This window comes from Vulpes lagopus, chromosome 10 (genome assembly GCF_018345385.1).
Source record: "Vulpes lagopus strain Blue_001 chromosome 10, ASM1834538v1, whole genome shotgun sequence".
Classification (NCBI taxonomy): Eukaryota; Metazoa; Chordata; class Mammalia; order Carnivora; family Canidae; genus Vulpes; species Vulpes lagopus.
Window position 1 is genome coordinate 87082051 of NC_054833.1, and position 26218 is coordinate 87108268.

Below are 26218 nucleotides of genomic sequence, written 5' to 3' on the forward strand. Positions count from 1 at the left end.
TCCTTCTTCCTCTGCTTCTCCCTGTTGCTTGTGCTCTTTCTCTCAGATAAATAAATAAAATCTTAAACCCGAAAACTTGTGGATTGGGGACTTTTGGTGAGTCCACTAAAATGGATTACATAGGATCTTCTCTTGGGCCTACTCCAGATGCTACAAGCCTGGCATTTGGAAAGGCCTTCAACATAATTTGTGTTTCAATTTTTTTTTTTCATAAGTTAAAGGTACTGAGGGGCAAGTTAAAGTTCCTGGTGTTCTTGTCATCATTCTCTGCCACATCTTTCCTGTCTCTGCCTTGAGGAAATGTGCCGGTTGGGTCATTTGCCTTGACAGAGCTTCTAATGGTGGTTTTTTTCCTTTTTAATTTTATTGATAGAGGCCATTGTGCTTAAAAAGAAAGCTGTAACAAGCAAAAGGCGGTGAGTGGCCACTCAACATTTTTGAAGTACTTGTTTCTCTTCCTAGGGGTCCTCCAGAAATTGATCATAGATGACTTGACCAAATTCGAGGCCTAGTGATTGATTCCAGGCATCCCAGGAGGCAAGGAGTATCAGTCTTCCTCCACTGAATCTGATTATCCTATATGTGACCCATTGCTGCCTGTCCGGGTGTCTTCTGATGCAAATCTGGCGGTAACGGCAACCTTTCTAACTGGCTGATATCCTTGACAGCTGTTATCTGTCCTCTCCAGGGATGTTTAGTCTCGAGCCTCTGTGGCCATGTCTAGAGCAACTGAGGATGGATTTAACTGCTGTGGTGCTGCTCTGAGCGGTTGTGGATGTTCCTGGTTACCTTCTCCACCAGCCTGCCTCAGCCCCACTTCCATGAGCTTCCTTGCCTTTATTGTTGGTGAAGGACCATAAACAGAAATCATTTGTTTAGTAAGAAAGAATGGAGAAGTCATGATTTTCAGAATGCTTTTAAAAAAATAAACAATGGTGAGTGGCGATTGTATGCAACAATGTGCATGTACATAATGCCACTAAATGGTATACTCAGAGAAGGTTAATTGGTAAACTTTATGTTATATATATTTTAGCGCACACACACACACACACACACTCACACACACTCTCCAGATGGGTAAGACCTAATGAGAAAAGTAACTATAAGGTCCTAACAGTAAATATTTGACAGTATTTTCATTACCCCAAGTGAGATGTTGTGCCTTGAATAATGTGTCAGAATCTCTCACACACACAGACACACAATAAATGATGGTAATCGGGCCCCAAGAAAGTGGATGTTAGAACACTTGGTTTCAGGGAGGGTAACAGGTCCTGTTTCAGTTAGAGCAGTTTATTTTTATTTTATTTTATTTATTTTTATTTTTAGTTAGAGCAGTTTTGATGACAAGGAACACAAACCATTCCAGTTAGGTTCAGTGAGGGTATAAGAAGAGCTAGAAGCACTTTCAGCCTCCTAGGACAGAAACTGAAGTGCAGCTAGACAGTCCAGGAACTGTGCCTGGAGACTCTGAGGTAGTAGGCTTTTCCTCTGGAGACCCCTTGGGCTGAGCTGGGGTCTCTTGGGACGCCACAGCTCATGGCTCTTCTCTTCTCTGTGTTTCTTCTTGCAGATGAGATTCGTATACTTCCATGTAGTTTCTTTGCTCCACCATAGCCTGTCACAGCCCCAGGCATGGCTCCTACATGTCCTCACTCTGGTCCCACTGCTTGTCACCGTCGGGCTCCAGTCTTGTATGCTTGTATTTAGAATACTCAAGACAGAGAATTGCATGGACTCCTCTCAGCCAGTTGCTTTGTTTCCATAGGCCAGGTGTTTGTCCTGGTCTAGTCGACTGTGAAGGAGGGTTGGTTAGGGTCCACGGGCTTGCTGACCGCTTAGAGGAGGCACAGGGGATTGTGTGAGAAGTGTTCTTAGCATGGGGTCCTCGCATCTCAAACTCTGTCTCCTGTTAGTCTAAGAAGTAAGGATATTGACTCCAAAATGGACTTTTTAATGTTCGCTTGCTATCGGGAGTCAACTTTTTGCAGAGATGTTCGTTGTAGCTACAGGTAGGAGGCCAAGGGTCCTCAGCCAGCTAGCCCAGGTGTGTGTGGAATAAGTCAGCAGTGAATATGGTGACTGTTCCAGGGCTTGTGCTTTGAACGTTGGTGAAGCAAGGAGGATGCACTGGAACGAGATGGTCTGTGCAGTCTTTGCCCCGTGTAGTTCTCAGGTAGAATAAGGCAGTTTGGGGATGTCAGTGTCATCTGAGGTTTTCCACAAGTCAGACACTTGGGTGGGCTTCCTCCCCGTTCTCTTTGCTGTGGACCACTAATCTCGACAGGTTAGAAACACGCATCCTTGGTAAGAAAGGGAGACACTACCTCAGAAGAAGTGGTGTCAAGGAAAGAAAACAGCTTCTGTTATAGTGTGTGTGGCCACCTGGATGCACACTTGTTTGGCTTTTCCTTGCTCTATCCATCAGGCCTCTGGTTTTTCTTGATTTCTCATGGTGGCAGGTAGAAGGCTGTAAAGCGCCAGTAGTCTGTGCCATTGAGCACTCTGCAGATGCTGCTACTTAGGGATTGATGTTTCATAGTGATGACCCTCAGGTACCTCGAGAAGAGCAATACTTGATATGTTCTACTTAACAAGAGAGTAATATATATAATGATTGATTGATTGATTTTTAAAGTAGGCTCCATGGCCTGCTTAGAGCCTGATGCAGGGCTCAGTTTTACAACCCTAAGGTCAAGACCTGAGCTGAGATCAAGAGTCAGACTCTTAACTGACTGAGCCACCCAAGTGCCCCAGAGTATATAATGTTTTATTTATTTTTTAAAATTTTTATTTGTTTTTATTTTTTTAAAGATTTATTTATTCAGGAGAGACACAGGGAGAGAGGCAGAGACATAGGCAGAGTGAGAAACAGCCTCTGTGTGGGGAGCCCAGTTCAGAACTCGATTCCAGAATCCCGAGATCACGCCCAGAGCTGAAGGCAGAAGCTCAACCACTGAGCCACCCATGTGCCCCTGTATTTAATGTTTTAAAGAAACATAACCATCAAAGTAGTTTTTATTTTTTTTATTTTTTTTTCAAAGTAGTTTTTAGTAGTTAAAGGGATTTGATTTCTTTTTAAATAACAGCTTTATTGAGGTATAATTCATATACCATAAAATTCAAAATTCACCCTTTAAAATATACAATTCAGTGGTTTTTATTATATTTACACAGTTGTGCAACTATCACCGCTATCTAATTCTAGAATATCTTCACCACTCCGCAAAGAAACCTTTGCCTGTTAGTAGCCACTCTCCATTCCTCCCTCTTCCCGTCTCTAGGCCATCATTAGTCTATTCTGTCTTTACAGATGTGCCTTTTTTGGACATTTTGTATAAACGGAATCCTACAGTGTGTGGCCTTTTATGACTGGCTTCTTTCCCCAAAGCATAGTGATTTCGGGGTTTGCATTGTAGTACATGAGAACTTCATTCCTGGGTCGCCTGGGTGGCTCAATTGGTTGTGTCTGCCTTTAGCTCATGTCGTGATCATAAGGGTCCTGGGATTGAGTTCTGTATTGGCTTCCCTACTCTGTGGGGGCCTGCTTCTCCCTCTCCCTCTGCCTTCCACTCTCCCTGCTTGTGCTCTCTGTCAAATACATTAAAAAATCTTAAAAAAAACCCACTTCATTCTTCTTAATTCCTTTTATGGGGAATAATACAATACTGTATAGATGTGCTGCATTTTATTTATTCATCAGTTGGTGGGCATTTGAGTTATTTCTACTTTTTGACGACTGTGAGTAGTAATTGCACTATGAACATTTGTGTACAAGTTTTTGTGTGGACATATGTTTTCAGTTTCCTTGGGTATATACCTGAGACTGGAATTGGCTGGGTCATGAAGTAACTCTGTGTTTAACTTTTTCAGGAACTGCCAGACTGTTTTCCAAAGTGGCTGCACCATATTACATTCCCGCCAGCAATGTTTGAAGGTTCCAATTTCTTCACATTGTTGCTAACACTTGTTATTATTATCTGTCTTTTTGATTATAGCCATTCTTGTGGATGTGAAATTGTATCTTACTGTGGTTTTGATTTGCATTTCCGTAGTGACTAATGATGTGAAGTATCTTTTCATGTGCTCAATGGCCACTCATTTGTCTGCTTCAGATATGTATGTGTCTGTTCAAGTCCTCTGTCCATTTATGAATTGTTTGTTGTTTGGCTGTTGGGTTGTAGCTGTTCTTTGTATCAGTCCCTTACCAGATGTAGAATGTACAGATACACATTTTTTCCCATTCTGTCGATTGTTTTCTTCACTTTTATGATGGTGTCCTTTGAAGCACTAAAGTTTTAAGTTTCAAGTTCAGTTGATCTGGTTTTTCTTTTGTTTCTTTGGCGTCATAAGTAAAACTATTGTCTAACCCGAGGTCATGATGATTTGTACCTGTGTTTTCTTGTAAGAGGTTTATAGTTTACCATTTACATTTAGGTCTCTGATTCACCTTAATTTCTGTAATTTTGTGAGGTAGGTAGGCTTCCACTTTGATTCTTTTGCATGTGGATATCTGGTAGTCCCAGCCCTATTTGTTGAAAAGACCATACTTTCCCCATTGAATTTTCTTGGGGTTCTTGTCAAAAACCATATGTGTGCATTTAATTTGGGAGTCTCAATTCTGATCCATTGATGTGTGTGTATGTCCTTATGCCGGTGCCACACTGTCTCGATTCTTGCTTAAGTTACGCTTAAGTTTGTAGCTACATTTTGAAATTGGGGAGTGTCTGTCCTCCAGCCCCATTCTTCTGTTTTGAGATTGTTTTGGCTATTCTGGATCTCTTGAATTTCCATATGAATATTAGGATTGGCTTGTCAGTTTCTACAAAAAAGGCACTTTTGATCAATAGGGATTATGTTAAATCTGTGGATCAAGTTGGGGAGTTTAAATCCTTTTTATGAATCCAGATCTGGTGTTTGCTTTGGGAACTACTGGTAACTCAAGCCAAGCATCTTAACTTAAAAAGAATATTGTTTTAATTTATTAATATAGTAGGTTGCCTTGGTTGAAACACTGCAGTTCACTGTTAGGCTGGAATTGGACTTTTCAGGCTTCAGTAGAGCAACTAACTATTCATATAGTCTATAGTTGGGCTTGTGTGTGTGTTCTTTTGTTATGAAAGTTTACTGATACCTTGCCTGTTTTGAAAAAAAAAAGTGGTATTTTAGTTAACACTCATTATGATTAATAGAGAATTAACAGATTCCACATATGAGTATTTAGTTATCGAAGAGTGAGAGCATGTTACCATAAGATTGTGACATTAAAATTTATTTAATTGTTATTGTCAGGTGTGTCAGAGGAGAGTTTAGGGTGTTGCTGGCCCGTGGGGGCTATATAACCGTCAGTTGTATTACTATTCCTGAGTCAGTTCATTTACTTGACAAGTAATAACAAAGTGCCAGGCACAGAGAAGGACAGACACAGCCCCTGTCCTCACGGACCTGACTGGGAAACTGAGAGTAAAGGTGCCCTGTGCCACGAAGAGGTCTGTGCTATGAAGGCCAGTATATTCTAAAGGGATTTGACTGACCTGAGGAACTGGGGGATGCTTCTTGAGCTGAGCTCTGAAGGAAAATGGGAACTAATTGAGGGAAGAATGAGGAAAATAAGTTTCCAGTGATCAAATAAGCCAGTTACTGAGATGTGTTGGGGATGCACTGGTTATGTTCTGGCTTTTTATAGCTTTTGAGAAAGAGTATGTGAGGACTTGACTCAGGTCATCACTCTGCCCCTTAAGTGCCTTGTGTCTTTGCACAAGTAACTTAACCTTTCTGAACTTATTTACTTAATGTTTTTTAATCTTATGGGGCAGTGCATAACCATTTTTATTTAGAGATAATATATGAAAACTTAAATTTAGGCTTTTGATTGTATTTATAGAATCTAAAACTAATTTTTGTTTTTTGGTCTTTTCCATGGTTGGTTACTTAGGAATGCAGTACTGGTAAAATGAATATCTTCCTGAACATTTTTCCTAATCTTTAGATTTGGGATTCACTTCAGTTCATACATACTCCAGAAGCCTCCAGTCTGCAGAGAAGCAGAGATGGATGTGACTGATTCAAGGCAGGTCATAAAGAATGCTGTCTTCAGGGATGGGGCAGGGGGTGGGGGTGGGGGAACCAGGAAGACTTCTGGAAGGAGGTAGAATTTGACCTGGCATCATTGACAGGCAGACATGGTAGTTGGAGGAGGAATTCCAGGCAGAGGGAATGGAACAAAGGCACAGAGCCAGGAGAGTAAAGGGGTGTGGATGGAATTCTGGGGTGTGTGGGTAGATGAGCCTGGAAAAGTAGGTGTGGGGCAGGTTGTAGGACTTGGAAAGTCAGACTATGGAGTCTGGATTTTATTTTGTCTGCTTTGGGAAAGGCTTTTAGAGGCGAGTCCCCCCCCCCACCCCCCCTTAGCAGAAGAGTATGAGATTGACTGGATAAAGTCCATTTTCCTTTAAAGTGCTAAGAAGGGCCTCCTGCTTACCTCTGCAGCTTCCTCTCCACCACTCTCCAGCCATATGAAATTTTTGTAGATTCTGAGTGGCGGGGGCACCATGTTTTCTCTTGGTTTTAGCCTTGTATATTGCCACTGCCTTGACTTCTCCAGAACACAAACACACATATCCATACATGTGTTCTGCTCTGTCAACTCTCCTCATCCGCTGGGTTTCAGCTTAAGTGAGACTTGTCCAAGAAGCCTTCTTGACCTTCCCTCTCTTTTCATATTGAATTGTGTGCCCTTCCCGTGTACATCCACAGCATTCTGTGGTTTTCTCCGTTCAAGCACATTGAAGTTTCTATTGGAGTTGCTTATTTCTCTCTCTCCCTTCATTAGTTATACGGAGACTTAAGTACCTGGCACTGATAATGGGCTTAGTAAATGTCTGTTGGTTGAGTGAGTGAAGGAATGAAGAGGAAGGGCTGGTGTTGGGAGAAAGTAGCTTCTGACAAGAGTGTAGCACTCTTTTGGGTTGCTGAAAGGAGTGAGTGTGACTGAGTTGTTTGTGTGTGAGAGACAGTTTTTTTGGCCTTGAAGGATGAGAATAGTTGAAAGTGACTCCCAGCTTTTGAGCCTCCACAGCTGAGGTTAGGGAAAGTCATAAACCGAGATAGGCAGTCCAGGAGGATGTGTTTTAGGGGATTGGATACAAATGAATTGGCACTATTTAGATGTAAGTACCTATACAATATGACGTGTCAAATGTGGGTCAAAGATTAGGGAGTCATTCCTGTCACTGTGTTTTTTGTCTTCATTGAACTCTCAGAGGGCAAGAGGGCCCTGGTGATGGAGCCCATAGAGAGTAGCCTTCTTGGCACCGTGCAGGTGGGTAGCACCTGGAAGGGCAAGTTGAGATGCCAGCGCAGCCTCTGGTAGAGTATATAAGCTTCATGAAAGTAGCGATTTGTTTTGTGTTATTGTTATACCTCTCTGCCCAGAGTAATGCCATCTGGTTGAAAGAATGAATGAATCAGTTCAAAAGAATTGGAAGACATAGTAGTGAGTGAAATCGTCGTGGGAGAAGAAGGAACGTGAGAGCAGAAATGTGTCACCAGAGAGGAGAGGACGAGTGGCCATTGAGACAGAATGTTCAGAGGTAATAGAATGAGACCATAAATGCAGAAGGTTGCAAGGAGGTTATCAGTTGTAATGTTGCAGAGAGTTTGGACAGAAAGAAGACTGAGGAAAAGGTATTGATTTTGTCAGTTTGGTAGTGAGTTGAAAGAATGAAAAAGAGGTGGTGGGAGGGCAGATAATCCCTTTAAAGGTTGTGGTGGTAAATGTGGAGTGCTAGTGAAAACGGTAGTGACATGACAGGTGAAGTCTAAGCTGAGAAGAGAGGTCCCTGGGACCTGGTGGACCGTGGGTGTACGCATTATCTGTTGCTACTATAACAATTGCCACGTACTTAGTGGTGTAGAACAGGACACCCTTATTATCTAATCCAGTGAGTCAGGAGTTCAGTTAGGGCTCTGCTAGATTTGCTGCTTCAGGGCTTCACAAACCTGCAGCCAAGGTGTTTGGCCAGGGCTATGGTTTCATTTGAAGGCTCAACTGAGGGAGAATATTTGGAATTCCAAGTTCACACAGCTTGAAGGATTCACTTCTCTGTGGGTGATTAGACTGAGGGCCTCCATTCCTGGCTACATGGGCCTCTCCAGCATGGCAGCTTACCTCTCAGAGCCAGCAAGGGAGAGAGTCTGCTAGCAAGACAGAAAGCACAGTATATCACCTGATCACAGACGTGATAGCTTGTCACCTGTGCCAGGATCGGTGGGGCAGGACCAGGCACTAGGTCCAGTGCACTCAAGAGGTAGGGTTGGTTACACAACGATGTGTGTTAAATGTTAATAACATCAAATGATGGGGTCATGGAGGGTCCACATAGAGTTTGTCCAACACAATAGGAAGGGATGGTGGCACTAGAAGGCATAGGACTGTTCTTCAGAAAGAGGCCCTGTAGGATACAGATGGCAGAATGGAAAATTTTAGAGAGGGAAGTTTGGAGTGAAGTTCCAAGTGAGGGTTCAACTACAGTTGTTGGCAACATTGCTCTGGAAACCTTCCCTGGCCTCTCTCTTCATCCCTTAAGACGGTGGGTGCGTGTTCCTTCCTGTTAAACAGATGAAGAGACTGTATTATAATTGCCATTGGTAACCCCTTCTGCCTTGCTAAAATTAAATAATTAACCAGCAAATTCTTGGTCAGCAGATGTATCTGCCTTGCTTGCCTTAGGATCTTAGGACCAAATGAGGTAATTCCTATGGAAGTATTTTATTGAATATAAAGTGGCATGCAAACAAAAGTATTAAACTGTGCTTTCTCTCCTGAGCCCCATGTTTAGTAGGATATGTGGATTTTAATGTACATTTTACTTGTTAACATGGGTTCATTTTGTTATGTTCTACCTAAGTTATTGAACTGGGCTTTATTTAATACTGTGCTATTTTTAAAGCCTTTAGAGTAGTGTTTGCTTTTATGATAAATGACCCCAAACTGCTGTACCTTTCAAGCCCTTGTATCCAGTTTTTATTGTTAGTGAAAGATCTGTCCTTGCTGTCTCTTGTCACTCTTTTGCTTCTCCTGATCTGTTAATTTCCAGCTATCCTTTCCCCTTCTCATTTGTTGTTTCTGATCTTCTCTGGGGTTGGCAACCTGATAATTAAGCTTATTAGAACTGTGAGTAATTTAATAGTAATCAAGCTAGGAATATGGATCAGAGAGCTCTTCTCACAGTAAGGTGTGGGAGCTTCCGTGAGTGGACTTTGTAAAAATCTCTTTTGGCCTCAGAATGTGTCTTAGCTTCCTTCCTAGCTCTGGCTGTGTGCAGATTAGGTGAGGTGCCCACATAGCTTGAGTTCCATTCAGGGGGAGTGTGGCTGCCTTTTTCTTGGTGTTCGTCTCATTGGTCTGTTATGAGAAATGGTGTCATTCTCTCCTTTAGTTTTGATGAGGTTTAGTTTTTGGGCAGTAGCAAGTGCTGATAGGTCATGGACCAAAAAAAAAAAAAGTATTTGAGGAGCATGGAAGATCTTTCCAGCAGATGAACATCTAGGAGTATGTAGTACTGTGGTACGTTCCCTCGTTAGTCTTTCCTTGCAGACACTGAACTCCAGTTTAGGTGCTGGATATTCTTGGATATCCTTCAGTGTTTACATTTGCTTTACCTTTTCTGACAGAGTGCCTCATGTACTTCCTCTGCCCAAACTTTTGCACTGTTTCCTTGTAGAGAAGCATTATTGCATCATTAGGGAGAGAGCCTTTGTTCTTGTGGAGACAGACTGGAGTGTGTGGGAAGACCTGCTCCTGATTCTTGCTCTGCTCTTCTCTAGCCAGTGGCCTTGGCAAGTGTCTGTGCCCATGCTGTGGTGACTCCTTTTCTAGCATGGGCATCATGTTTGCTCTGCTGCCTGCTGGGGCCAAAATAGGATTTTACATATGAAAATGCTTGGTACTCATGCGTAATATCAGATAGAAGGCCTAGTTTATTGGGCTGATTTTGTTGATATTTTATAGTGCTCTATCTTTGAGGAGTTAAAAAAGTTCTTATTATTAGTGTTGGTAATGATAAGTGCTGCTAAAACAGTGTAATTTTAAATTTTATATCGTTTTTTTTTTCTGAACATGTTCTACTAGAATCTGTATAAATGTGGACATTTAATAAGTGCTCTTTGATTATTTTCAGAATATTGAGTGTACTGGCTTCCTAGCCAAATTAAATTTATGAAAATCCTAATGATACAATGATTCATATCTAGAAAGAATATTTTTTTTTCATTTTGAAATCACTTTAAATACGCTTTACATGAATCTCTGGTAATAGCGAATCAATTAATGTGATTTCTCAGGTCATAAATCAGACTTTATATATTGTTGTATTAGTTCCTGTATAAGCCTCTTAGGACTTCAGCTGTTTTGTGGTTTGTTTTCTCTAGTTGTTTGCTTTTGAACTCAATTCTAGGTGTTGAACTCCATTTGAGAGCCTAAAATGTCTTGTGCCCCAATTACCTGAGAGTTGACGGCTTCACTTTTTTTATTGAGCCGCCCCTGGTGGTAGGGAGTCTGCCACCTATCTGACGGTTTTCCTTTTAACTTAAGTACATACTTTAATTGTGTCTCTGTCCCACAGGAATGTTCTAAGGGTTATTATAGTAGCACCTGTAGTATATTTTAAACTTCTTGAAAAGAGGTAATATGTGTGCACAAAATATTTTTGTACTGTACCACCTAATTTTTTTCTCCACTAAGCTTTTGTGGTTCAGAAAGAGGATGAAGTTACTTGAGTTTAGGGGGTACAGTCTCAGAGATCATTACCTTGATTTTATGGAGTCTCCTGAGCAGGGCCTTTGCCAGACCTCGTGTTCCTTCTTGTTTGGCAGGCCTGTGCTGTCGCCAGAAAAGTGTTGGCTCTCTGGGTGTCTGTGAGCAGTGCTGAGGCTTTTCACCCCTTATTTCCTCTTAGTAGGTCTGAAGTAGTTTTTGTCTTTGCTGCTTGCCTCTTAGGGGACCAGAGGAGGGGTGGCAATTCAGGGCAGCAGTAGGGGAAGGAGAACGGGTCTTAAGACCGCTGATGGCTGCAGTAAATCCCACTATCGCCACCATAAGATGTGGGGCCACTCTTTTTCTTTTCCACAGTTTCTGGGAAGGTCATTCATCTGGGAATTCAACCATCATTTGAGCTTCCTTTGTGTGCCAGACATTAAGTATTAAGTACTGGAGATACCGGGACCAAAAGCCAGACATCCCTTTAAGGATGCCCTTGAGATAGTCTTATTTTAAGAATGTTAGAAAAATATTTATCAGAGAAGAAAAACTAGTAGATTGGTTTTAGCTGCTGAATAGCCTTAGGGATTAAAGGTGGGCTTGTCGGTTAACAGAAGACATTTCTGAAAGGAGTGATTGTTCTGTAATTAAAAACAAAACAAAACAAAACACAAATGGCATTGTGCAAGAGACTGCTAGCTGATCAAGAAATCCATCTCCTCTTCTGGGCATGTAGCCAGACCACATTTCCCAGCCTGTCTTGCAGTTAGGCGTGGCTTTGTGGCCAAATGCTAGCCAATGGAATGAGAGCAGGGAAGTGTGCCACTTCCAGGCCTGACCCCGTAGAACCCTCCAGGCATGGTTCCCCCAGCCCTTGCCCTTTGTGCTGGCTGAGGCAGAAGAGCTTAGTGACCAAGGAGGTTACCTGCTGCAAGATGGAAGGAGCACGGGTGCCAGAGCTGCTGCTTGGAGGGGAGCCCTCTACTGATCAGGAACACCTGTTTTGGACTTTACACCAGCAAGAAGTAAATATTTATAGTATTTGAGCCATGATACAGTTGCTCTGAGTAGCATCCCTAACTGGTCTAGGCATAATGCCTAGAACACTGGGCAACACTGGTGAGTTTAGTCACGGTGCTAGGAATTTCGGACTCAGCTTTAATTTTGATTATTTAGATGTCATATTATATGGAATGACCAGTGAATTTCAAGAATCAGTTTAAGTCATGATAAAATATGTGACAAAAGTTTTTTAATGTATTATTTCTAATTGATACAAGTCGCTTACTGGCATTCAGTGTGGGCTCTCTCCATCTTTGATTTGATGAGCTGTGTGGGACCTCAGTTGACTTTAAAGGGACTCTATGGAGACTTAAACATTCTGAGTCCTTATTTCAAAGAACTGTAAATACAGTTTTCATCATGCAACTTCTCTGTTCAAAAGCCTGAAACCACATCTCATTATATAGCATTTTGTTTCATTTATTTCAGCGTCCCAGAACTGTGTGTCATATCCTGACCTAGGTTCTCTGAAGGGAGTCCACGCCTCCAGAGAATTTGTGCTTGGTACACAGATAGTTAACTGAGTTTCTCTACTGCTACTATCTCTTCCTTTTAGCTGTTAGTAAATTATGTATTGTTTCTTCATGACATTTTTTTAGTATTGTCTGCAACTTGGTAGAGTACTTTGTGAAGGCAGGGAATATATTTTATAGAGCTTCTGTATTTCTCCCCTCTTAGATGCTTCCAGAGACACTGGACACTGAGTAACCATCCTTGTAGTTTCTTTTAATTATCTTGCTTGGGTTTTCTGGTATAGTTTTGTGTCATAATTTGTGTTAACAGACAAATGTGCTTTTTTAGTCTGTTAGGAATTCATAGAATTATGGAGAGATATTATGACTGGAAGGATATTTTTAAGTGAATTCCTGATCTTTTAGGCTGTCTAGTTCCTGATACTCAAGATATGGCCCTGAATCCTGGCATGGGCATCACCTGGGGGGGCCTCTTAGAGGGGCCACACTGAGACCTGTGAATCCAAACCTGCATTTTAACGAGGCCTTCAAGGGACCCATGTGCATGTTTAAGTTGAGGCTGCTCTGTTGAAGGTCAACTCCCCATTTTACTGTTGAGGAAACTGGTTTAAAGTAGGGGGTTGCCCAGAGTCACACAGCTGTTTATTTTAGTGGTCCTCATCTTTGGATATATCTTGGGATCACTTGAGAACCTTTCAAAATACTGATACCTAGGTCCCAGCCCCACTCATTCTGACTTACCTGGTCAGGATTGCAGCCTGGGCATCAGCATTCAGAAAATATCCCTGGACAACGGACATGCAGTCAAACTGAGAGCCACTCATCTGGTTGATGAGAGAAGCCAGCTTTCTTGATGCTTCAGTCAAAGAGGCATTTTATTCCGCTTGTGGGTATACGTTCAGATATGGTGTGTCTTCCTTACCTGATTTCTGCACCACCCATTATATATCCATAGCATTTGCCCTGCTTACCACCTGCTTCCCCCACTGGCAGGTACCCCACGAGAGTAGGACCTTTGTCTGTCTTGTTCACTGCTAGGTCCCAGCTCCTAGGGTAGCGTCTGGCACATGTCAGATGCTCCTTTAATATTTGTAGAACAACTAGAAGGAGTTGTGACGATACAGAGGAAAATGCAGGCTGCTCAGATGGCGCCAGTAAGGCGATTGATCATTGGAAGGCTCTCAAAGGATGATCAAGCTGAAGAGTTAGCCCTGGGGGGCTGGGCGGGGAGGGCAGCCTAGAGATGTGCAGCTGAGGGTGGACTTGGCCCCAGACCTGTCTGTCCTGGCACTTGCACTTAGAGTGTTGTCCTGGGGACAGAGAGGCCAGCTGTTTGCTAAGCAGTTAGTAGGACTGGGATGGAGGCTCCGTCTGCAGACCCTCAATCTGGTGCTCCTCCCTCCAGAGCCCCAGAGCCACCTCTGGGTTGGTGTTGTGAACAGGTTTTAGGAATTGATCTGAGGGTCTGCAGAATGAAAGGCCTATCCCAGAGTCTGGCCTGTGGGTCTTCAGTATGGGGTAGCCATTTCTCATGGAAGTTTTCCTGTGTTTTAGATTCTTTCCCTTGAGAATTGGGTGTTTTTGAGGCTGGAATGACTTGATTTCACTCTCAGTTTATGTGAGTGAGTTTCTTTTCTGGCTAACTATTAAGACTTTATTATGTCAGTGTTGAAGAGAAGTCATAGTCCATTGTTCGTGATATTTGTTACTTTTTCTTTTTTTATTATTTAATTCTTTTGATTTGTGATTTGGTATGTTTTACTGCTTATTTACCTATTGTTGAACTTTGAAGTTAAGTGTAAAAGTCCTTTTTATGAAGCCATTCATTAGTGTGTCCCACTGTATGCTAGTCATTTTTAAATCTTTTGAAGTTAAGATTTGTTAAGATGTCTTGTTAAGTGGTAAACTTATACTATCTTTTTTGGGTAATAGGAAGCCAGAAAATGTTAAGCCTTGAATGTAGTACATTCTTTTTTTTTAACATCATAAAATTTCAAGTTTCAATTCTGAAATGATGTTAAGATGAGATGTTACATTCTGTGGTTAGAAGGCTGTTGCCGGCGGCTCTTGCAGATGTTACTCGAAGTCAGACTCTTGTTGGCTTTACATCAGCCACTCTTTATAATGTCCTGTAATTCTATGCTCACAGTTGGAGAAGAGATGAATGTTGATTTTTCCAAAGGATACATGGATACTGAGCTTAGTCCATAGTTTATAGGGAGAATTCTTAGGCTCTGATGTTACCACAGGTTGTTTAATCAGTAGGCACCACTATTGATTAAATAAAACAGGAAGTGGGACGCCTGGGTGGCTCAGCAGTTAAGCGCCTGCCTTTGGCTCAGGGCGAGGTCCTGGAGTCCCGGGATCGAGTCCCACATCAGGCTCCCTGCATGGAGCCTGCTTCTCCCTCTGCCTGTGTCTCTCCCTCTCTCTCTCTGTGTCTCTCATGAATAAATAAATAAAATCTTAAAAAAAATTAAAAAAACAACAAAACAAAACAGGAAGAGACAGTAAAAGCCCTGGAACAAGAATTTTCCAGAAACAGTAAATAATTAGGGAACTGATGGTTTATCCTGGTAGCTAGCAGTCACATTGTGGACAAAGACCTAATCTATGGTGAAACACTTGATCATGGATATAAGGAGAGGAAAATGAAAAGTTCATAGGTCAAGTTTAGTCTGATTTCAACACTCTTTGGCACAAAAAAAATCCACGGAATCCTCAGTTCTTAAGAAATGTTAACACTGTTAAGGATTATGCTTCCCAAGCACAGAAACAGTAGCACTTCATAGTTGTGTTGTAGTTTTGAATTTAAAGCACTTTGTACACATCATCCCATGGAATTCTCCCAACACCCTGTGAGATAGGAGAGAGAGGCACCATCACTACCTTTTTTGATGAGATCATACAGAGAGGGTAGTTTACTTTTTCAAGGGTTAGCTAGTAAGTGAGAGAACTGAGCTTTTCATATTTTAAATATAAAATGTTAAGGGTGGTTGTTGAATTTATAAACTATCCTTGGTTTCCTAAGTATATAAATACGTGGTTTATAATGCAGGATGAATAATCTGAATTTTTTTTTTAATACCGCAACTGAAGAAGGATATTTTTAGGACCGAAATAATGGACTGACAAGACTCACAGGAATTGTTTTCCTTTTTTTAAAGTTACTGTTGTGTAGTTTTTTTTTTTTTTACATGAAAACTATAATTTTATTTACATGAAGCAGCCTGAGAGCAGAGACCTGGTCTTCCAACTTCTTCCTGACTTTACTGCACCTGTTGTACTGTTAGTTGGCACTCATTAGATCCTTTGGAACAAGTTGGGGGTTGGGCTCACTGTTGAGAAATGGTTAGCAATGCTGTTGAATCCTGACTGATCTACAAAATGATGTGGCATTGGTTCTCCTTAGCAAACATTTCCTGTATGTACAGCACATATGGTCCCTATTGAAAAAATGATACACATAATATGTGTTTACCAGCATGTGTCTTTTTTTTTTTTTTTTTACACACATAATATTTTGAAACCCCTCTTATGTCTCCAGAAAAATTGCAGGTGTAGTGCGAAGAGCTCTTTCCCCCCTGAACTGTGAGACCGAGTTGCTGGTATGTTTCATTATCCTCACATACTTGCTTACCTATTTCCTGCAAACTAGAGATGAGAACATTCTCTGTGACCACCATACAGTGATCAAAATCAGGAAATTAACACTGAGACATTTCTACCCTCTGATCCTCAGATGCTCCTGCAGCTGTGCCGGGTGACGCCGCCGTGACCTTTGTAGAGAAAGGTCCAGTCAGGATCCTGGGTCACACTGTCTTGTCTCTTCAGACTCCTTTAATACAGAACAGTTCTCAGTCCTTTTTGACTCTCATGACCTTGACACTCTTGAAGATTACAGGCCAGTCATTTTGTGGAATGTTCCTCAATTTGGATTTGTCTGATGTTTCTTCATGATTAGATTCAGGTTTTGCATCTTTGGCAGGAATATCACAGAAGAGCCAGTATATATCTTTTTCAAAGATTAGTTTTACATTTTATTTTCTGTTTCCTTAGAGCGTTTCCCAAAGTGTATTCTGCGGAACTAGCACCTACTGTGTTCTCAACACCGTGCCACCTCTAGAAGGTAGGATTCGAAAAGCTTTTGACTTACAGGAAGGGGTGGGCTTGGCAGTGAGAGTAATTCCATCATCGTAGTGCAGTGGAAATAGCCTGTGACCAGGCCTTAGGGGATCTGGGTTCTGCCTTTAACTTGCTGTGTGATCTTAGATGAGTTACTTAATCCTTCGGGGGGTAGCAAATACTACTCCCTTCGTCAAGTTTTTGTGAGGGTTCAAAAAGGCAAAGGGTTTAATCACATGGGAAATTCAAAGCACTCTGCAAATTAGTTAGATACTAATACAATAATTCTATAATTCTAGTATCCAATTCCTGGGACTTTGAGTAGGAGCCATGTGGTATTGTGGGAAAAACCACAGGTCATGTTTGAATCCCATTTGAGTCCCTAGCTGCGGCTCCTGGGCAAGTTAATCCGAATCTCAAGTTCTTCATCTGTAAAGTGGGGGTAATTATGCCCTGATGGGTAATTGTGAAAATTAAATGAGAGAATGCAATGTAAAATCTCTTTCTGGATGCCTGATGTAGAGTCCCCACAAATGTTTACATCCTAGTAAATAGTAGAAAATAAGTTTACTTGATCATGTGCTGCTCAAATTGAAATTGAATGGAATGAAGCAGGAGAGGATACCCCTAAATCCAAATTGAAGCAATTGATTGTATACCTTCTGTGTTCCCACTTTATCTGCCTCTACTCGCATATTTTAAAATTGAAAATGTAAGTGAAACTAAATAGTGAGAATCTTATTGAACCTGAGTTAGGAGTTGACTTAAAGCCGGACTAGAGATTTGGTGGTATGATTGACAGGGAGAGGATAAACATGGGCCACCTAAAAAGACAGGGTTCGATTTGACGATCACAGACTCTAAAGAGAGGAAAAGGCTTGTTAAGTAGCAGAACTAGTTATGTTTCCTATGGAAAAAAAAACTATTATATTTTAGTTTTTTTCAACTTCAAAAAAGTCTTTTAGATAATTACAATTGAGTAATTCATTTTGGAGAATTTCTTTTAGAGAGATAGCATACTGATGCTTGGCACATAATTAAGCACATTGTTGCTTAATTAATATTTATTTTGGATGCCTAGTGATTTGAAGGTCTTAGGTTACTGACGGCGGTATTTGCTGCTGTGAGTGCTGTGCTGACTTGAATATAACAATATGTGCTTATGTTTTCCTGAATCAGTTCCTATCCTACTAATTAAATCTAAGCACATAATAATTAGAGCTGAACAGAAAAATTGTAGAGCTTCCTTTTAATTTTACCACTCCAAGTTGTTGATCAAATATATTCCTAATAAGATTTGGCAATTGGATACACTGTTATACCAACTTATTTTAAACAGTTTGGTCTAGAGGTTGAGAGATTAATCATAATCGACTTGATTGAATAACAGTGTTCATAATTATTCACGGAGCCCCCAATTTTTTTTTAAGATTTATTTATTTATTTATTCGAGAGAGACATACACACACAGAGAGGCAGAGACATAGGCAGAGGGAGAGGAGCCTGATGCAGGACTCGATCTCGGATCCCAGGATTACCCCCTGAGCTGAAGGCAGACACTCATCTGCTGAGCCACCCAGGTGTCCCATTTCACGGAACCAAACTTATTTAATTTTTGTTAATTATAAATCAAAATAAAATGGATGTTATCAATTCCAGGTTACAGTTAATATAGTTATAATTTTCCTTATAGGAGTCAATAGTGTGTTCCAAGGAGAGGGTTTGAACACATTTTTTTGGATTTAAATAAAGGATTTGGTCATGTGAGTTTTCGGAAATAACACATGAAAACAAGAATTTTACTTTTTGCCTAATTAACTAAGCAAATGAGCATTTTTTGCACGTTTTAGAGAGCTTCTGTTAAATTGTACTATGTTTCTAAAATTATTGTTTGGAAAATATTTGAAGGTTGTTTGGAAAGGATGGTACATTCTCTAGAATTATAGCTGTCAGCCAAGCACATCATCTGTCAATTTCAAGAGCTTCACCAGTTATTTTTATTGTGAAGTAGGTTAGAAAACTATTTTGCAAAGTCATATATCATACACGCATATTTTGCCAGATAATGAAATGTTTTACTGTCTTTGGTTGACACTTCCATGTTGTAGTGTCAGAGTTTAACTATTTGGATTAAATGCTGAGATGCAGTTGAAACCAGTACATACTTTACTTTCACTGGCAACTCAAGATACTGTTAATAGTGTTAGTACTGAGACGAACATTTAAAAACTGGCACATGAATTTATCTAATTATTATATCATTTATAGTTATTCCAAAAACCATGAAAAAGCAGCTTTTAATAAAAAAACAGAGTTTTGTAGAGTATGGCCATGTGAGCAGTTCTTTTCCATTGTGAAGGTAGAGTTGGTCTCCCATCACACTGTAACTGGAAAAACTGAAATTTGAAAATACAAGTTGTGAGATTATGCCTGTTTGAGTTCCTAATATTCTTTCTCTTGTATTAAAATTGCCATTTTCATAATGCACAGTGGGAAAATTTACCCATTGTTATGTTTCTAAAAAACATCCAATTTATATTCAGCATGAACCTAAAATTCTAGATATAGCACAGTTTAAAAACTGATTAAGGGGAACCCATTGGCCTGTCATACTCCTCTTCCTTTTGAACCCATGGCCGCACATCCCCATACAGTACTATATTTGGAATCTTGATTGAGACAGTGCTTACACAGCCATTCTCCTTTCCCTCTTTATAAAAGCCTTTGGACCGATTCACCACTGCCTGATTTGGTATCAGAATGGAAGACAGAGCCTTTTCGGTGGCAGTTAGTTGTGCTGTTGAGTACCTTTATCTCCACGTGCATGCACATGTGGGCGCGTGCACACATGTGTGTGCATGTACACATATGTACACACATGTGGGCGCGTGCACACATGTGTGCATGTACACATATGTACACACAGGCAGGAGTACACATGTCTATCCATGTGCATGTGTGTATACACATATGTAGGAGTATACACACACAACTATGTTTTATAGCCACAGGACACCTGGGTCCCTTAAGGAGGCTTAAAAGAACAGATAATTAATATCAGGTTGTGATCATAAACATAAAAATAGAAGCTGGGGTTTAATCGTCTATTCATTATTGTTCAAAATTACACTTTAAATAATAATTTTCTCAGAGCTATGACTAGTCATACATAGTTCATAGAAAGCCTATTGATTGAGCACCTAGTGTAATACTGTTTTCATAAAAGGCATCCTGTAAATGGTGACTATTTGAATTGAGTATACATTTTAGAATTTCACCTCTACTTTCAGAATTGTACACATCATGGGAGATTTAAAAAAAAAAAGAGAAGAGAATAAAACCTCTTTAGGGGAAGAGAGAAGGGAGGTAAAGTCTCATGTGATTTGGTATTCTGCGCTTTAAAGTTTTATGGCCCATGGTGCCTCCCTTGGGAGGATGAAGTGCAGGGAGCATGCATAAGCACATAACATTACACTGGTTTTATAGAGGGTAATTAATACAGAACTTTCTATGAACATTCTCTTAGTTGAACACTTTGTTTCCTGGTTTCACAGCAAGATTTTTAAAAAGTTTAATTTTAGTTTGCTATTAAAAATTTTAGATTCTTAAACAGCTTTTAAGTTTAATACTGCTTACAGAAATAGAGGATTGGGCATTATAATTCAATTGGTTGTGTAGTTCATGGACCAAAAAAGATTTAGTACACTAAAATTCTCTTAAGTTCCTCCCTTTAAAATATTTCCACATGATGTAGTAAATTTTTTAGGCTTTATTTCTGTGCCCAATATTTTTCTGTTAAGATCTTTTCCTTGAGAAGAAATGTGTTAATCAGATGAAGCATGTTTGGAGAGGATTTTGTTGTGATTGTAGAAAATTTTACATTATTTTATGTTTTCACATGTTCAAAAAATAGGCTCTGCTAAACAAAATTACAGTAAATGACTAGAAAGATATATTGTTGTATTTCAGTTTTAATATTATTAACTAATTCCTGTATGCCTCTATAAGGTTCTTTAATTGTAAGGCATTTAAATTTATTGAATGGCAGTAAATTTCATAGGGATTTATGCCTGAAGGAGAATTGGTGATTACTTAATTCTCCTTGATTTAGAAAACTGAGAATATTAAGTAACTTACCCAAGGTCACACAATTATAAAGTAGCAGAACTGGGTCAGAATCTTGGATTCTTGATTTGGAGTTCAGTGTTTTGATTATACCTTTTAATATCAGAATAAGTTATTTTAACTATGATTTTCTGGAGCAAATTCAGTCTTTAGTATTTTCTGGCTCCTAGTATCTGGTTATGCATTGCACTCTGGATATTGGGGCTTCCTTTTAGCATTAAAAAAAAAAAAAACTTGGACTGGGTAATTCAAAACGTGGACCTAAATGTGCCAAAACTGGCAAGAGATTTTGAGCCAGGCAAAGAGACTTTGTTATGGGAATGAAACAAGAAACAATCTATGAATGAATGAAATAATACATAAAGGAAATGAATGATCTCTTCTACAAGGTGTCTGGGAAACATTATATCAGGGAGACATGCCATCTTGTCTGAAAGTAATGAACTTTTCTTCATTAATTTAGAAGAGTTACATTTTGATGAAAGACATTAATGAAATAGATATGTATATATGTAAATCAAGTTAATTAAAATGATATGTTTTTAGATGTAGGCTAGAAGGACCAGCCTCTCTATTTACCTAGGTAGCTAACTGCAGGTTTAAATTCTTTGTATTTCTAAGATTTGTAATTTGCTTTTGAAGGGTAAGTCTCATTTGTATTCTTGGGGATGTAGTAGTATTAGTTTATGAATAAAATAGTCATGTTTTATTATAATTCCTCTTCCCTAAAAACCTTTTTCAACTGGTTAATAGAAGATTTCTGGGTTTTGTGAGGTTAAATCCTGTTGCAATTTGGATGTACTTCATGGAAACCTGGTGGGAGAACCTTGAAAAGTAATGTTCTGTTTATGGGCAGCTGCTGGGATATTCCCTGTTCACTCGCTTGTCATGGAGCAAAAGCTCGATCTTACTTTAGAGCCTCTTGACCAGATTCCTGCTGCCACCTGTCTGATCAGTGTGTAAATGAGCTCTGTTGACCAAGAGGAATGGCCCTCTTGGTCTCACCGTGACCAGACTAAGCTGCCGTTTCTGACCTTGCCAGTATACTTAAAAGGAGATTTTCCTCTATTATTTTCTCTGAATCTATTGTTTTCTTCTTTATAGATGATCATGGGAACAGCAATAGTAGTCATGTAAAAATCTTTTTACCGAAAAAGCTGCTTGAATGTCTGCCGAAATGTTCAAGTTTACCCAAAGAGAGGCACCGTTGGAACACTAATGAGGTAGATAAATTTCTATTTTTAGGGGTATAATTATTTTAAGGGCAAAGTTGTGAGGTCATTTAGCACAGTACACTACTTTTTATTAGTTTTAAAATCAAAATATTGAACTAGGGGATTGTAAATGAGAAGAATATTTAATCTGGGTTTAACAGAAACCAATGTTTCTTGAACTATCTCTAATCTGCTTGGCCGGTGTTGGAAAATATAAAATGTGCACGCTGACTTACTAAGATAGCATGAGTTACTATACTTGTATTCTCTTGCATTTTAGCGTCTTGCATTTGGTGGTTAACTCTGCCTGCATCTCAGATAAACGCTAGTTCTTATGTTGTCATGAATTAATAAAGAGCCCCAGTGTTCCACAGAACATGCAGCGTCTTGACAGTGTGAAGTTTCTGTAGAGTTGGTGAGGGTAGGCTTCTTATTAGCAAAACAGCTTTCAGTCTTCTGTGATGAAAAGAAATTGCATGGAGAATTGATGGGTTTACCTTAATGATAGGAGTTTTTTAAATTAAGAATGGAGGCTGTATGGTAGATTGTATATTTGGCATCCAATTAGAAGATTGGTAAAGTAGAATGAATGAAAGTATCTTCTTGGATGATGTTTCTTGTTTTTGGTAAATCTTAGTCTGGGAGTCTTAATATTAAGGGTGGTTTGCTTTGTCATCTTTTTAATTTTGAATTCTGAATATTTCCATTTAGGGTAATGCTCATTTAGTGTGGTGATGAGATCTCGGTATGCTCCATCAATCTGGGACTTAATATTCCTTGACTTCAATTGATTGTGATTACTGGTTTTCCAAAGTTGGTGTAAGGCAGTTTGTGTTGCTGTTTAAATATAACGCCCTGCTCTAAATCGGGCCCTCAGTTTTGTTGAAAGACACAAGGAGGCAATAGTGCTGCCTGCTTATTACCCTTATCTTTCTAAGGTGATTTTGTTTTAACTTCTTGACCTAGAGTGCTTTTATTTTGAGTTTTAAGAGGTTATATGGGTGAAAGTCTCTCTACTTTAATCCTAGTTTACAGATTTAAATCCTCCTTAGACCCTCATAGCTTTGATATGTTGTCTCAACTGATTTCATATTTCTTTTTAAGGTATGTATATTTTGGTTATTTGCATAAATTATATTGCCCCCTTAGACAGAATATTGTTATGTTGATGAACATTAGCTAGTGTAGAGGCCTGCTGTTCTAATCAGTCATTGATTATTTTAAACATGAAAACAAAGTAAATATGCTGAAAATTAGTTTTAATCATAGACCATTACTCTATCAGCAAAATAATATGATTTGGGAGCCATTTGGTAGGTCATAACTAGGTCATGAATTACTTAAAAACTCAGTATGTTTCTTAGTATTCTCTGAAACATGGATCTGCTACCTTACTATTATACAGTAGTTCCAGTTTATTTATAAATGAAACAAACACGTGATTGGTATATAGTTTTTTCAATATTATGTTTTATGTGAAGTTGGCAGTTTATATTTACTTATGACTTGAAATTATATTTGAAACCAGCAAGTGCTTAATTAAAATTTGTGGTCTTTAGGATCTTCTGAGGCTGGAGTCACAGTATCTGAAGCTCAGTTGGTAGACTGTTCAGATCCTTGCACGGGACTTCACCTTTCACGTATTTACCTCTGGTTTTGACACATTCCACTTATAGTTCAGGTACATTATAAAACACCTAATAAAGAATTTTTCTAGAGGATGAGATTAAAAGGGAAATACGGAGCTGTTTTGTACTTCTAGGACCCTGGGCTGCAGAATTCCTCGGAGATCACTGGTTTAGGTCGCAGTGTTAATGAAAGTCCCTGTCCAGGGAGGAGACTGCAGCCCCCTCTCTGTCTGGTGAAACATGAAACTGGGGGCTCTGAGACACATGGATTGTTGTGTGCTAGCTGCCACTGCTGCTGGAAACGTCAGGGAACGAAGTATGTTCCTGTGGGTGGTGGGAGGCAGGAGGGGTGGCTCGGCCAGCAGGGGCCAAGGCTCACACCCTTTTCCACGTGACCCGTTCTCTCAGTAATTTGTCAGCTGCACACTGACCAAAAACTCTTAGGAGAGAACTAAATTTAAAAGTTGGCCCATATTTCATTTCAATGTAGAGGACATGGGCTTGCTCTCTTGTTTATTTTTGGCTTTAAGAAAAAATAGGGGAATCTTGGTGACAGCTGAAGACTTAGGAGTCCTTAATTCTTTAGAGTATTATGCAGTGATGGTAACCTGTCTTTTTTTCTTTTTTTTTAAACTGGCTTGGATAACAGGAGGAACCAAACAATCAGTGCTTCTGTTGAAGCAGCTCCTCCTTTGATCTAGTGGGTATTAGCATTTCCCCACATTTCCCCGCACACAGACACAAGCCTGAAGGAAGCGAACTTCTGCGGACTCGTCTCACTGGGGCCCTTGGTCCCACTCATGGCAGAGTCATGCTTAGGCAGAATGCCCATGAGGTCTCTTGAATTGCTCAGAAGGCTAAGTGTAGCCATACTGCCATTAGTAAGGGCCTGTCTCCTGCTGGGGTTGGAATAGATTGCTGTGTTTTGGTGGAAGACCAAAATGTAGTCGTCGGCTTGTATTTAGGAGCAGTGTTGTACAAAAACTGCTTTAGATCCCCCTTCCCTGGGACAAGGTGCTCTCCCTGGGAAGGGTGTGAGGTGGGGGAGAGCAGCAGAGAGCACATCTGAGTCCCATTTTCCGTGTCACTCTGTAGCATATGTCCACAGAGCAGACTGGTGGCTGGAGTTGCCTCTGTCTCTGTCTCCCATGCTCACTCTCTGCTGGATGTGTTCAGCTTAGCTCTGGAATATCAATCATGTGACTCCTCCATACTTTTGAGAATTTCCTTTACTGAGACCTGTAGTGTAATATTTGTGATTATTTGAGAAAACCTAGCTTTTTTACTAGTAGTAGCTTTTTTTTTTACTAGCTTTTTTTACTAGTAGTGTATTCCTTAAGAGGTGGAGAGTGAGATTGTGCCCATTCAGGTCTTGCCATTTATTGAGCCCCTGTTCCTTGCTAGTGGCTGGGCACTGAGTATAATTACTTCTGAGCCTTTCGATAATGTTACAAGATATGCAGTATTATTTCCTTTTAGTGATGAGGGTGTAGTGGTAAAAAGTGGTTAACTAATTTGGTCAAGATAGCACACGTGTTAGGGCCTGTCTCTAAGCTTAATTTCTTGTACGTTGTTTACTAATTCTTAGGAACATTCATTCTGTTGTAACATTGTCTTGGCTTTTAATCAAAGACCCGTAACTCTTTTTTTTTTTTTTTAATTTTTTAAAAAGATTATTTATTTATTTATTCATAGAGACACAGAGAGAGAGGCAGTGGGACTCAATCCAGGGTCTCCAGGATCACACCCTAGGCTGCAGGCGGCGCTAAACCACTGGGCCACCGGGGCTGCCCAGACCCGTAACTCTTAACCACAGTAGTGTACTTGGCAAATCCAATCTGTCATTTAATTTTGTATTAAAAAGAGTTAACACAGGGGATCCCTTGGTGGCTCAGCAGTTTGGTGCCTGCCCCTTTGGCCCAGGGCATGATCCTGGAGTCTCAGGATCGAGTCCCATGTCAGGCTCCCTGCATGGAGCCTGCTTCTCCCTCTGCCTGTGTCTCTGCCTCTCTCTCTCTGTGTCTATCATGAATAAATAAATGAAATCTTAAAAAAAAAATAAAAAGAGTTAACACAGGATTGGTATTGTGGGTTCATATGCAAATATTTGGTGAAGCTGAAAGTCACTAAAAAGGAAGACTACCGGGAGATAAGGAGGTCTTAGGGCCCAGCTAAAGAACCTTTCTTAATGGTTTGGGATAGGTAAAATCTCCTGCCCTTCTTAAATGTTATTTGCAAGTGCAAAATAAATGTAGTGTCTAGAAACATCCATTTTGGATTATGCTTTCTCAGCCACACAAAGCCTTCACCCGTGTTCTTGCAGGTGATAAAGTTGGGTGATGATGATGGTGGCAGTAATTATGGCAGCCAGCATTGACTGAGGATGTACTGTGTGTGAGACACTGGTGGGTCCTTGATGTGAATAATCACATTTACTCCTTAAATTCATCTTATGAGGCAGATGTGATTTTCCTTATGGTATCAATGAGGAGATCTGAGCCACAGAGATGTTAAATAATGTGGTAGTCCAAGAGTGGTGGACTTTGGACTCTAAACTTGTAGCCTGATTTCGGAGCCCATTCTCTCTCCAGTTCTGTCCTGAAGAATACTTTCAAATAGACTTTCTCAAGATCTTGTAGCTGTTTAGTGACTTCTAATCCTTTTGTTTTATAGAATTTTCTTGCTTCTTTATTTATTTAGATCTTCAGGTATTATACATAATGTATTTTTTTTAACTTAATGTATTTTTACATGAAGTTTTTTTTTTTTTTTTTTTAAAGTAGCACCTATTTCGGGGTGCCAGGGTGGCTCAGTTAAGTGTTTGACTCT

The 26218-nt window shown here is 40.0% G+C and overlaps 1 protein-coding gene across 1 annotated transcript in view; it reads left to right on the plus strand.

Moving 5' to 3' along the window:
• LOC121499486 (calmodulin-binding transcription activator 1-like) overlaps positions 1-26218 on the plus strand; it is a 78381-nt gene that overhangs the window by 11918 nt on the left and 40245 nt on the right. Inside the window, exons 2-3 of the mRNA XM_041770134.1 lie at positions 16357-16426; positions 21652-21770. Coding sequence (XP_041626068.1) covers positions 16357-16426; positions 21652-21770 — 189 coding nt within the window. The remainder of the gene's footprint in view (positions 1-16356; positions 16427-21651; positions 21771-26218) is intronic.